Below are 14,738 nucleotides of genomic sequence, written 5' to 3' on the forward strand. Positions count from 1 at the left end.
ACAAAAGGGTAACAAAATATTTCTATTGCACATAAAGGCAGCAATTTAGACATTTCTATGCCTGAAAGTATCCTCAAAAAAATGTATCATGGTTTCCACAAAATTATATTTTCAACATTTGGTAAAATTCTGGTCAATAAAACATGTACAAATAGGCTACTGAAGACTAAGACTATTCATATTTATATACTTTGTCAAATACAAATCTTGTCTTTAGTTAATCACAGTCAGACAGATTATATATGAATATTATGACTTGTGACTCATTGTGAATAAGCAATAACTTATAGAAGCATCAGTTTATCAAGCATTGATTATTGCTGCCTTGCTACTTCCGCATTTGTCTTTATATTGGATGTTGTAGTCCACTGACTAATGTTGGACTGTAGAAAGCAATAGCGTAGTAACCTTATAAAACTACAGTTCCCATAATGCACTGCTCGCTAAACGTGCCTCATCTACGCCGGTTTGACGCTGTTTTGACGGGTCCAGCCGAGAGAGTCCACTTCACCTGAACTTCTTCACTGCTGTGAAGATTTTAACCTATTAGTGGTCAGTCACATTCATTTTCATATCACCTAACAATGATTGTGTCGTGGCAAGGGTTTTAAATTCACTGATGTGATCACGAATAAGAGACGTTAGCTGTGTTAGATGACTTCTCATGTGCTGTCAGTTCTGTTCAAGTAAGGCTTGACCCAAATAACACGTTGTTAAGTTTATAGACACTGAAAGGGTGGTGAAGTCGTGTTTAATGAGTTATTAACATAATTAAGTTGTTGTAATCACTGTGTTTTCATCATTAGATGAAAGGATGCATCCTATAAGGATGTAGTTAAAATATCATGTATATATTAGCATCATAACACGTTCAGTATTAAGTCAGTTTGACAGTCTTGTTTATACTCGCCCAGAGAGGATTGAGACTCTTCAGAATGTAAATATTGCATTAGATAAATCGCAGTGTCATTTATAGTAAAGAAAGATAGCACAAGCACATTTTTGAAGCAGGACATTTCACAAGGTTAAGTTTTAAACATGTAGCTCACGGCAAAAAAAGAAAGAAGGTTTTAAATGATAAAACAATAATTTATATATACACATGACAAAACGTATTGTAACATTTTGTGTTTCTCAAACTTTAGTGGAATAGATAGGCTAATCAAGTTGGTTATTATAATTAAAAACCAGAATAAGTTGGATTTGGGCCATCTATTTAATTCATTTCAAAGAACCTTTTTTAGGTTTTTCCTCTCAGTAATCTGTTGTTATTTTGTGTCAGGTGTTATCATGCATCCTTATTGAAATGAATTCATATGATCTATCCCAGGGGTGTCCAGTCCTGCCCGTGGAGGGCCACACAAAAGTAGAACACCGAGGAAACTTAGGAATACTCATTTCAACAAACTATAATTTGAGAGACACTATTTCTAGTTTTTGACTATTTAGGACTGATAGTATGGGAATGGAGACACAGCAAAGCTCTGCAGACTTCAGCTCCAACCCCAATTAAACACAGGACCAGCTACTCAAGGTCTTACTCGAGGTGCGTTTACACCATGTTCTCGTCTCTGTAGAGCTCGTAAGATGGGAATTTTCTGAGAGCTTCCACTTGTACCACGTGACCCCTGCAGATTCATTAAGGCATTGATCGAAATGCTTAATTCCCAGTCCGAGGACATGATATAACGCCATGTGTTGTCATCTCGAGACTACGAGAATTACGACATGGCGTGAACGCAGAGTTAGCAAATGTTCAGGCTAGTTGTAGCTAAACTCTGCAGGACCATGGCCCTCCAGGACACCCCTGATCTTCAGTCTGCTCTAGTAAAGACACATTAAGGGCCTGTCTGTATTCTCATTGATCATCTTTCCCGCACGAGCAGGTCCTGCGGCGTGACCATGGCTCCCCCTCGGCTCACTGGAGCCCTGCGCTCCTTCTCCACCGTCAGCAAGCAGGAGGATTCAACACAAGACCTTTATGATCTGAAGGTAACACAACATGAATCCAACTCAAACCTTGCTTCATTTTTAGTTATTTTGCCATACTTAAGTTGAATAGATGTGTGTGTGTGTGTGTGTGTGCATCAAAATAGAAATCAACTGATGTGATCATAGGCATGTGTAAATTGTCTGTTTTGAATGCGCCCATCCAATCACAATTAAGTGCCAAAACTACTACATGTATTGGATTTTTTTTTTAGTACATTCTTTAATTGAACAACTGAAAACGTATCTCTTCCGTGAGCACTTAACATAGAAGAAAAATAAATAAATCTTTGCTTTTCCTTTAAATCCTCCCTTGTCTGGCTTATGCTACTCTGAGCAATGCCTGAACTTTGTATTTTGAGCACTTCTTGCGTTGATTTTGCCTCTTCGCGATGACTTGACTTGTCTTTAGTCCTCAGTTGTGTCCACGTTTTGGATAAAAGCGTCTGCTAAATGACTAAATGTAAATGTAATTGATTATATATAGCATACATTTCCGTATGGATCATATCGGCTGTTGTCAGACTCCTTGTGCATACAAAATATTCCTGTATTATTACAGGAATTATTATTAATTATTATTATTAATGGCAAAAGGAATGTTTGGAAATGTAAACTGATATTTCCTACTGACACAGTAAAGCAAAAGATATAAATAACCGGCTTAAAATCATTTTTTGGGTGAAAATACTAACATGCCTAAGACTTTTGCACAGCACTGTACATTCATAATTATATTCATAATTTGTTATAAGTTAGTGCAGCACATTTTTGTTGAATTTTTTAGACTTATGTACCCATAAAATAAATAAATAATCAAACAATTATAGATTAAAAAAAAAATCTGACAGTAGTGCAATTCTAATGCTTAGTTTAAATGATAGTTTCTTATTAATAGTTATGAATTGTATTAGTTTCAGTGTCAATCAAACATGTCTTAGGTATAGGCTTGTGTTATAAGCTTACATGCTCTTAGTGTTTTAATTTTTAGCGTTTTAAGTGCTGGGAAGCCATTTAAAGACTTGATAATTCATGATATTTATAGTAGGTGCTGGAATCCCTCATTCAGAGAATTTAAAATAATTAGTTACTGGTGTTTTCTATTGCAGGGTTAGTATAATTACTATTGCTTAGAGAAGTTTAAGGTTTGAGATTTGAACAAGGCCCTAACCCTAAGTATTAAACCTGAGCATTGCTATTTAACTCTACAGTATTTGTGCTTTTGCTGAAAATTTTGGGGAGGTAAGATTGTTTTTTACTTTGATGAAAGTAATCTCTTAATGCTCACCATGGCTGCCTTTATTTGATCATTATACAGTAAAAACAGTAGGATTGTGTGATATGACTACATTAGATTAATCATACTTTTGCATTGCAGTTGGGAGAAGATTAGATGCATGTCATTATATTGGATCTGTGTATTTGTTCCTTAAAGTGACAGCAGCCTAAAACCTGCTACTGTCTGTGTTATTAATGTTTCAAACAACAAAAGAAAAAGAGAACTAATATTCATTTAAGAAGCAATATGCATTAATTTACTGCAAAAGTGGTTTTACCTACTGCAGTTCATTTCACGTATAACTTTCTTAAATTGTATTTTATTGTTTCCAATTTGTATCTTTGTTTGTATTTGTAATGCATATAAAAAAAAAAAAGAAGTGAAATAAGTTTTTGGTCACACCGCCAACCCCTACTTTGGTCTAAATAGTCTGTCATTATTTTTTTCCTACAGGCATAAATGGGGTCCAAAATGGTTTGGGATTTGTTCGCTTTTTTCTTTTTTCTACGGTTAATATAGCTACTCCACTAAAATAAAACAAAACACTGTAAGATATGCTACCCTTGAAATCCAATCACAAAAATGGTGGTGTAACAGGTGTGTCACTTATTACTGGATCAACCAATCTTAATGCCAAGTGTAAACAGGGCCATAGAGACTTGGATATGGGATTTTTAAGATTGGACCCTTAGGTAACCATTCATACAACCCTAAAAATGCTTAATAATATCCTGGTGCCTACGTACAACACCATAGCATCATGGCAACAAGCCTCAGAAAAAGTTAGAAATAGCCGATTAGATGTTATCTGCACAAGCAATGTCTAAAGTGTTTTTTTTATCAATCACCTCTAGTCATGTCCAAGACTGGGCACATAATCAGCAAAAGTTAGGAAATTTAACCAATCGATTAGCCGTGATATATGGATTAAAGTGGACTTAAGGCCACAGATAAATCTACAAAGTGCTTTTTTATACTGATAATATCAGCCTACCGATTTATATCACTCTAATTAATAGCTAAAAACAGCTTTTGTCTCTTTGTAATCTGATGTCCTCTGTCTGTACTTCATTTAATCGTGTTTCTCCGACCTTGAGAGTGTGATTCATAGTGTATCATATGAGCTCTGACTGCTCAGTTTCTCTTTAAGCTCTCTCTTTCTCTCTCGACTTTGCTTTTATTAAGGTTTTGTGGAAGAAGGCGGCGCCATCTTGGTTCAGTGTAACTTCTTTCCTCGTCTCTAAATGCAGATTTCTTTATCGGCGCTGCTGCCGGTTTTGGACGGAGAGCAAAGGGTGCAGGTTTCTCCTCGTCTCACTCATAATGCTGAGTTTGAGAGGCCGCTGAAGTGCTGATACAATAGTGTGGTGTTAATTTACTCACTGGCCCGCTGACATGACCTATTGAGCACACAACACAAACTGAGGCGCTTATTCAAATAACCCTTTTACTGTACCCTTCAGCTCTATGAAGTAGAACTTGTTTCATTAATGTTTTACCGAGTTTCATGCCCTCAATTAATTCGATTTTTAATTCACTGGTGTCACATATGGATGGGCCGATTGTAAATTAGAGTACAATGCTCCATGTAAACACACCTAGTGTTCCTCATTTAAATAATTAATATGCAGAATAAAGGGGCGGGGCCTGGTTGAGTTATTTAGTAGTGTGTTGAAACGGTTACGTTAACGGACGGGACATTTCCGAAAAATGCTTGAAACAGTTGATCACAACACATTGATCCAGCCGACCAATCAGAGCACAGTGTGCTTTACAGAAGGAGGAGCTTCATAGAGACAGGAAGTAAACAGAGCGTTACTGACAGACTGGGAAGAGAGGAGCCGCAACAATGGAAAATATGGGGGAATAATGCGTTTATTGAACATTCAAGCATGAAAACTTATTCTTGTAGAGCCCAAAAACAACATCGAGATTTTGAAAAAGGGCGTAGTGTGGATTCTAATAATATAAAATTTACCCAAATATACATTTTTTTACTTGCCTTAAGATAAATGGTGTAAATTTTTATTTAATGCTGACTTTTTAAATCGGAGGAACAACCATAGTCCATTAGATAAGAAAGAAAAAAAAATAATGATAAGAGATAAAATACAGAGTTTAAAAATTATAATAACTAGTGTAAAGTGCCCATGCAAAATCAGTTTGTGTGTGTTTTTAGTAATTGTTGGTTTGATGTGTTTGAGTGTACATTGTTACAATTAAACAGCAAAAGTCCGGTGACATTTTTATTTGTGCATGGTAGAAAGCAAATACTGATACTGACATAATGACATACAATAAATATGGGAGATTGAAGTACATGATTCAGGGAGCAGCGACACAGTGAACACAGGGAAAACGCTACGCTTGAGCAAACAGTTTGTGAATGGGTTACTACAAATGATGGCCGTGAATAAAATATAATTTTCAGAAGTAAACAGTGTAGCTGACTTAATGTTTGGCTGACAGAGTTTTTATTTTTAAACCACAACTGCTTCTTTTACCGATATATTTAACAATATCTTTTACATTTCTATTCCAAACAACGTCAAACTCGGCACTGCATTTACTCGTGCCCGTAGCAAGACACCCGTCAAGTGTTAAATCCATCGGACTAACGGTTCGAGAGATATGCGAATAACAGACACACAGACGTTCCTGTAATTTAGAGATAGATTGTTTTTGCTCTTTTTTTTATCAAATAAATGATTTCTTTCAAAAACATCCTAATTTCAATCTTAAATTTGAATGTTAGTGTACATCATACGTGAAAAATGCTTCCGTCAACATTTTTGAGTATGATGCAAATGCATCCGAGATGTATTACTGCATATATGATCCTCAACAAACTCGTCTCCATACCGACATGATGACTCCGACATCCAACCAGATGAAACTGGATAAATATTCTGAATGTTCTGATCCAATCTGACCTCTGACCTGTAATGCTGCCTGAATTATAATCATACACTGTTGGTTCGTTGGCCAGAGGAGAACTGAGACTGAGTCTGGTTTCTCACAAGGGTTTTTCTGATTTCTGTCTGCCTTACTTAAGGTGGACGATGACGCAATTTTCTTAGATACAAACTGTATTTAGGGGTTTTACACGACTACTGATTTCTGCTAGTCGATTTCTTATCAAAACAATACTCGAGTTACTCGACTACTCATGGTTCATGCTACTGTAAATGAAAAAACATGAAAAAGTTCTTATCAATAAACATTTATTAATTCATAGCCTAATGCAACAATTGCATAAGTAAACTCTCAAAACATAATTGTGACATTACATATTTTAATTTTCGTGCAACAGAGTAAAGCCAAATAAATAGCCGTTCTTGCGTTTCATTTCAGACGCAGTGTCTGCTTTTAGGGTCTGTTTACATCGAGTCTTTTGTGCGCTCAAGTTCGTTATTTCAAATGTAGACTTAAGGTGGATGATGACGCAACTTTCTAGAAACAAACTTTGTTGAATTATTTTCATCGTTATCACTGTGAAGCTGCTTTGATACAATCTGTATTGTAAATAGTGCTATATAAATAAAGGTGACTTGACTATATTATAACATCTGTCTTATTAACACTTGGATGTTGGTTGGAAGTGCTTGCAGAACTAATCAAATGATGAAGCCTTTACGACACCTAATGGCAAAATAAAAAGCCAGCTCAGTCATAGCACATATATCATGAATATTCAGAATATTGTCCTGGCTCTGTATCATCATTATACTTTTTGATTTTATAAATGGTGTTCATTGAAATGTCCTTACTGTTTGAATTTAAGCTTTGTCAATCTTTTTGCAGACCAAGCGCCTGAAACGGCAGGAAATATTTGCCCGAGACGGTCTAACATGGCAGAAGATTGTTCAGTTCTTCACACAACATCTGGAGAAGAAAGATCAGCCGGCGGCCACTCGCGAGCTGAAGAACATCCTCCAAGCTGCCAAACACATCGGTAGGTATTTCACATCTTCAGAAACTATCCGAGCCGAATCTACACTATATTCCACTTTACAAACGGTCTCAGATGGGCACTTCCATTGCAGAGAGCTTCATTGATTGCAATGGAAGTTATTTAGTTTTGTGATCTGACAAATCAGTTGCTTTTGTGTAGATGTAGTTTAACTGTAGGTTGTTTACGGTAGTCAAAAATGCCACACTGTCACACATGTGAGTATATTGTATATTTTATGACGGTTTCAGGCATGGTTCATTCAGTCATATTTATAAAGCTGCTATGTAAAGCTATTTTTGCACTGATGACAATCCGAATTCTATTAGTATAATTCCTCATTATTCTATGAATAATATTTTGGTTACTCTTTATTTTAAGGTGTCCTTGTTACAGTGTAATTATACATTTAAGTAATGAGGAATATTATTTACAGGTATCTAATATTTACATAATATTTACAGGTATCTCTTGTAAAAGAGATTTTAATCTCAATGAGACTTCATGGTAAAATATAAAGGTAAATAAAAAATTTGAAAAAAACCTAAATGTACTATAGGGCTAGGATTAGTTGCATGCAATTATGCATAATTTATAGTAATTAATATAGAAACTACATGTAACAAGGACACTGTAAAATAAAGTGTTACCAATATTTTAATTATTAGTATTATTAATTCTAATTTAATAATTATATTATAATTTCAACATTCTGTGTGATGCTCATCATGCATATATTCGAACAAGAATGTAACTTCTAAGAATGTTTATAGATTATTTTGGGTTATTTTTACACATTTTATTGAAGATCTAATGAAATAACATTTAAAATGTCACTTCGATTCAGTAATCACTATTTTTGTTGGATGTCTGCCTCTCTTATGGCAGCAATTGGCTTGAATGTACTTTGGTCTAATAATCATCTTGAATAAACCTCTTGCTCCAGGTCAGATAATAACATCCAGTTTCTGCTTAAACACAACATTTTATTGATAGACATTGTGTTCACCGCCTGAACATTGATTTATGCATGCTGAAGTCCTTATCAACATTTTTTATGTTAACTTTTCTGGGCCTATGGGCATCAACAGTCCTTTGCTGTTCTCAGACATCACATACTTGGGTTGTGAAAAACAAAATGTTAGATTTAAGTTAATTTATATGCAATAGGCAGCTAATTATCATCTCATTGATTAAGTAATAAGTTTGCCACCATTTCATCACATTTTGTGGCATAGTGGTTATGGCTGAGTGTTAATTATATAAAAAAACAATAGATAGAGATATAATTCATAAAATATCTTTAGAGGATTCTGTATAAAGCACCCCCTGAAGCTCTCAATAGCAACATTCAATTCAGTAATTTTTTAGCATATGTCTTCAGGTTAACCGTCTGTCAAAATAGATTTTCTTTTGCAGCAACTTTGCTGTGGTTCATTTTCTGCCTAATACCATGAAGAACTAATCAAATCCAGCACTGGTAGTAGAGTTACTGAACCACCTTAAGGTCAGGATCATTTTCCACATGTCAGCAACTCACTTAGCATCTAATGATTCATGATTATATAGCCACACTTCACCTCAATGGCATTCAGTTGTCCTGATGAATTTAATTCAATTTGATAAGTCCCTCGTAACTCTGCTGTGGTTAAATAACCACGAATGGTCTATGTTTGATCTTGAACTCCCAGGAACCTGTAGGACTATTCCACAACTATGTTCTCTCTCTTTGCTTTGGGAAGTGGACAGCATTGAGAATGGCATCCGTAACCCCCTCTTCAAACGTCACTGTGGAAAAGGTTCACTTCAGTGTGATTGGGTTTCTGTTGGAACAAATGTCTTTTGTCATCGGATAAGAGAAAGCCCTGTGAAGAGGAGGGCTTCTCATTGGCCACAGGTTCACTCTAATCAATGGAAACTCTTTTCTTCCTGAATCTCACTCACTTCTGAGAATTAAGTGTGACGTACCATAGAAATTATTAAAGAACTTTGGCCTTTCTGTCACCTTTCCCTAGTTTCTGTCATGCTTCACCAAGGCCTAAGGTGCATCCCAATTCTTGTAATTGTAAAAGAGAAGAAAATTCCAATTAAGATTGATGCACTCAATTAAGTGTGTGATGTTGGAAACTTGGTGCACTAAACCAGTGTTTCTCAATCCTGGTCCTGGGGACCCACAGCTCTGCACAGTTTGTATCTCTCCCTCATTTAAAACACCTGATTCAGATCATCAGCTCGTTAGGAAAGAGCTCTATGAACTGAACTGGCTGTTTCAGATAAAGGAGACATATATAAAATGTGCAGAGCTGTGGGTCCCCAGGACCAGGATTGAGAACCACTGCACTAAACTGTTGCAGGTTTGTGTGTAATGGAAGGGGAGGAGCAATCAGACACCGATGCTGGATGACAAAAACCTCCAACCTCCATCAGGGATGGGCAACCCCACACAGAAAGACCTCCGGATCTGAGGCAACAGTGTTACCCACCAGTCTGAATCAAATTAGTTGGAAATCAGCTTCAGGTCTTTAACGAAGCTTGAGAATTTGTTTCACTCCGATCCAATTTAGAAATCAAGCTTGTTCCTGTAGAGTTTTCATTCTCAAAGCGTGGCTTCTTTAGCGAATGCTTCATACACTTCCTGTCTTTCCTTGATCAGGAGGTCCTTAAAGTTATTCGCAGTCCACTGCCTTTTACATAAAGGACACATTGCTTTTGTAGAGCCTGAAATATCCATACAGAATTGTCCATTACTGAGTCCCCTAATGTTCTCATGCTTTGACTCAGATACCATGTGTCTCTGACTCATACAACGTTTTATTTTTGCATTTTTGCAAATGCTCTTCCTGTGTCTATTCGACACTTCATCACACTCGTGATAGCTTAAATATAGGCATAACATGCATTAAAGGAATAGTTCACCCAAAAATGAAAATTCACACGCCCAATTTATTGCAAATCACTCTCTTTTGTTGAGCACAAAGGGTGATTTATTTTTATTTTTTATAAGTATATATTTTTTAGGGGTTAAACGGATCGTTTTTTATCCATATGGACGAGGCCCCACAGTGTGATTTGTGGATTAATTGCAAGTTTAGCTGCCATTTACTGAAAGCTTATAATTTGCACGTGCTTTGTCTTGTAAGTTTACACATTAAATATATTTTAAACCATTCCAGTGCTAGAAGAGGCATCAGAAATTAATTCGGTACCCCTGTTCTCTTATCTCTGCACACAGCACGCACACACAGTGAGAGAGGAGCGTTTCATATTTGATTCCTTGCTTTCATCTCCTTGCACTTGGATGGACACATACACACACAATTATGTCAAAATACCCGTCTCGGCAAGTATTCTTGTAAACACCTTTGGGTCAAGTGAACGAAAACAGCTGTGAAAGAAATCGGATGTGTATCATTATATTGGATCCGTGCATTAGGTCTTCTAGACAACAGCAGTTATTTATAGACTGCTCTCACTTTATGTCATTAATGTTAATCGAACCACAAAACACAGCTTTAACAGCTATCTATATTAAATGTATACAGTGAACAAAGTGTTATTTCACATTTAATTACATTTCTGTACCTGAAATGAATACTATAATTAGACCTCACTTCTGGCCCTCACTATTTTTTGTAACTGTGTTATATTGTATTAATCTATGCTTGTCATACGTTTATTAGTTTATTAGTTAGGTAAGTAGTTTTTGTTGTGGTATCAGAGTATTTAAAGTGTGCTTTAAGTAATAAATGCACAGCAAAGTTAAAAATAATTTTTTTTTCTTGCTGATCCGAAAAATCATCCGATCCGTGACCCAAAAAACGTTGTATGATCCGAACCGTGAGTTTTGTGATCCGTTGAACCTCTAATATTTTTACATTTTGCCTTAAATCTTAAATCTCTTTTGTCTGTTCCACACAAAGCCTATGGTTTCAGAAGACTTGTGCGTCTGAAATCACGTTCTGTCTGAGTAGGAACTACATTTGAATTTCAATTTATTTGCAAACATTAAAAAGTACGTTCTATATAGTATGAATACGGGCAGCGGTGTGGAAATTCAGACGTACTACATCCGTCATGTTGTTACTGTCATGTGACCTACTAGCGTCAGTTGGGTCGCTTCACTGCTATTCATAAATCCTCTCCCGTGGCCTCATGGGATATGGAAGTGTCCATCGAATGCACACTTCAGAATCTCAGCAGAAGTAGTGGGCCATCTGGGGACTTTTCGCTTACTGTATTTCGAATACTGTGTATTCGGACATATTCTTGGCGTACTGTATTTCGTATACTATATAGTAGGAAGTTATTTTATTTCGGAGGCAGCAATGGAATGTATTAGTGGAGCTTGTTTTGGCATGCATTATCTTGGGAACTGGTGTTTTACAGATCCTTGCTGTCTTTTGTCCTACACAAGATCCTAACAGAAATCAGCATGGTTATTATAAAGGTAGGAGTTTAACATTAAGAGGTTTCTGTAAAATGGCACCAGCAATGGATAAAGCAACCACATAGCAATACCACAGGAACCACTTCAAGTTATGCATAGCCAAGCACCACTCATCTTTTTTTTTTCTTCAGAAAGTTGGTAAGAAATTGCAGTTTGTAATATCAAGCAGCATTACAATTTGTTTTGTACATCTAAATATCACTGGAAGCTGATGAGACCAGAAGCCAGACACTTTGCCACATCTGCTCTTATGTTAAAAATAAGGGTTATACTCTGTATTTAGTGCAGGTTAATTCACAACATTTGCATGTGTTTTTGTGTGTATGCTCAAATGAATGTGTTCCTTTTACATGTTTGCAGTTGGTACGGATTTTGGGCAGGACACCATTGAAAGTGCTGGAGTCTTCTTGTTTAAAACATTCCACAACAAAGACCAGATCAGTCATGAGGAAACCAGGGCCATAAAACAGATGTTTGGACTTTTTCCGGCGTCTGCTGCCGAGCTGTGCTGTGCAGCCGTGGGTCGTTTAGTGGCCCAGATCGGACAATCTCAGGTGGATGCTTTCATCCAAACACAGAGTTCTCTCACGACGGTGAACCGTGGGTCTGTCTTTGGGCGAAACATCGCTTTCTCATTTGACACGTATGCGTTGGATGCTCACGACACTTTGCCCTGGTCAGAGGAGACTGATATGGATCAGGCGTTGGACTTTCACAGCTTCCTAAATCATCATGTTAGTGAGCGGAGGACTGGAGCTGAGAGAGATGAGGCTTATTCAGCAGAAGAACTAGAGCAGAGAAACGCAGACAGCTCCATCCTGAGACAAGAGGTGGAGAAATACCTGAACGATGGAAACATGGTCTCGTCCAGTGTCGAAGAGCTCTCCACCTCGCTTTTTGAGATGCTTGCCTCCACAAGGAGTGACGACGAACTACAAAACGAGGTGAGAATGTTTGTGAATAAATGTATGACATGATTGGTTACTAGTGTTTGATCTGATCTCCATGTACATCATATACCGTATGAAGATCACATATTTCTGATTGAAAGTAGAAGTTGGGAGGGGACATATGTGACCCTGGACCACAAAACAAAGTCACATGGGTACATTTTTAGAATTTGAGATTCATACATAGTCTGAAAGCTGAATAAATAAGAGATTTTATTGATGTTTGGTTTGTTAGGATAGGACAATATTTAGCCGAGATGCAACTATTTGAAGATCTGGAATCTGAGGATGCAGAAAAATCACCTTTAAAGTTGTTCATTTATCTTCGTGATTGTGCTGCATTCACTCACAAAAATAATTTTTTTATATATTTATGGTAGGAAATTTACAAAATATCTTCATGGAACATGATCTTAACTTAATATCCTATTGATTTTTGGCATAAAAGGAAAATAGATAATTTTGACCCATACAAAGTATTGTTGGCTATTGCCACAAATAAACATGTGACTGGTTTTGTGATCCTGGGTCACATATTAGTTTGCACTTATTCTTAGTTACGGTCGATATGTTAGTCACTCACAAAGTAGAGATGTTTCTTGCAATTAACTGTTTATTAAATATTAAAAGACTTATAATTGTTTCCTAAAACAAATTCCTAAAAATAGGAATATGCTGATTGCTGACGAAGACAGTGTTATAAGGATAGGATTTCTATTATTAAAAAAGCCAAAAGCAATAATGCATTCATATACCATTACATTGTTTAATGGTTTTGTCAAATAATTTGACAGTAAGCTAATAAAGACAGAGAAGAAGAGCTTCTGCACTCTGGCGGTGGCGTTCTGGCTCAAAATAAATGTCCACATGTGGACGTGATCAGCAGCAATCACTTATTAATACCTTTAAATAAATATTAATACCACTAATAAAAACCTATTGGCTGATACTGCTAATAAAAAAAAGCAAAATATTTGCAGATAAATTGGCCTTGCTGATACGGCTCTACATTTTTTTTTTTTCAATTACAGCATGAAATAAACATGTATGACACCAGGAGGAATTTTGAAAGATTCAACTTACTGAAATGAATTTGTATCGTTTTTAGGCTATACTTAATGTTACATTTACCTCAAGAAAGCTATTCAATGTCCTTAGACTCATTAGTTAGCTAGGAAAAAATAACTCTAGAGAAGAATGTTTTGCTAAATATCATATTCATATTTAATATTTTCAGCCATCCTGAAGTTTCGGTTTTGACCCAGAATTTTGCATCACTAGTTGTAATTACATCTGTAATAGTTGATGGTGTTAAAATGGTGATATTACAAACAAGAAATAAACCTTCTGATTCATGAAATGATTAACTAGGAATTTTATAAACATTTAATTGTTCTTCTACCATTTTCCACCTCCGAATCTTGGGTCGGCTGTGCTTCCCCCGACGAGCCGCCACTGCACAGATCGGAGAACTGATAAAAACTGCTCACAAAGGAAAATGGATCACGTTACTTTGTAACCTTGAGTTCATATTTTCAATTAATTAATTAATTATATCATGAGCAACTGCTTGTTCGTGACCCTAGAGTGCAGTCCACTGTGAATAAAGCCCACTTGTAGATCTGCTTAGCAAACAGGAGACCACAGTCGTACCAGATTCATTGTGTCCTTCAGGAATCTGAAGGCCTTACACACACACGCACGCACACACGCACACACACACACACACACACACTGCACGTTTTTGTATTTTGGAAGGAGGGCCTTCATCGAAACCGACGCATATAACCAGACTGGAGAGAGAGGAGCTGTAATAATTTAAAATATGTAAAAAATGTTTGTTTTTTTAAATCAAGCATGAAAACCTATTCTAGTACACCACAAAAGCAAAATCAAGACTTCGTAAAAGGGCATAATAAAGTGCTGATTAGTTAAATAAACATTGCATGAAAAAAAATCAAATTAAATGCTAGAAATAAAATGAAAAACAAAGAAACCCATTGTGCAGGTCTATTGCACATACACTCCAGAATGCACGGATCTGTTTTGACATACCAGATTTTTTTTTTAAACCGTCCGTAGTTGAAAATCACAATTTCAATTAAAATTGTCAATCCGGCT

At 36.3% G+C, this 14,738-nt stretch overlaps 1 protein-coding gene across 1 annotated transcript in view; it reads left to right on the forward strand.

The window, feature by feature from the left end:
* Positions 1 to 438: 438 nt before the first annotated feature.
* The window catches only part of ascc3 (activating signal cointegrator 1 complex subunit 3), a 255,180-nt gene continuing 240,880 nt past the window's right edge, over positions 439 to 14,738 (forward strand). Inside the window, exons 1-4 of the mRNA XM_077206021.1 lie at positions 439 to 552; positions 1,887 to 1,992; positions 7,073 to 7,223; positions 12,028 to 12,611. Of these exons, the coding sequence (XP_077062136.1) occupies positions 1,903 to 1,992; positions 7,073 to 7,223; positions 12,028 to 12,611 (825 nt within the window). The 5' untranslated portion in view covers positions 439 to 552; positions 1,887 to 1,902. The remainder of the gene's footprint in view (positions 553 to 1,886; positions 1,993 to 7,072; positions 7,224 to 12,027; positions 12,612 to 14,738) is intronic.

This window comes from Siphateles boraxobius, unplaced genomic scaffold, assembly GCF_051911475.1.
Source record: "Siphateles boraxobius isolate OS27281-9 unplaced genomic scaffold, OSU_SipBor_1 12, whole genome shotgun sequence".
Taxonomy (NCBI): Eukaryota; Metazoa; Chordata; class Actinopteri; order Cypriniformes; family Leuciscidae; genus Siphateles; species Siphateles boraxobius.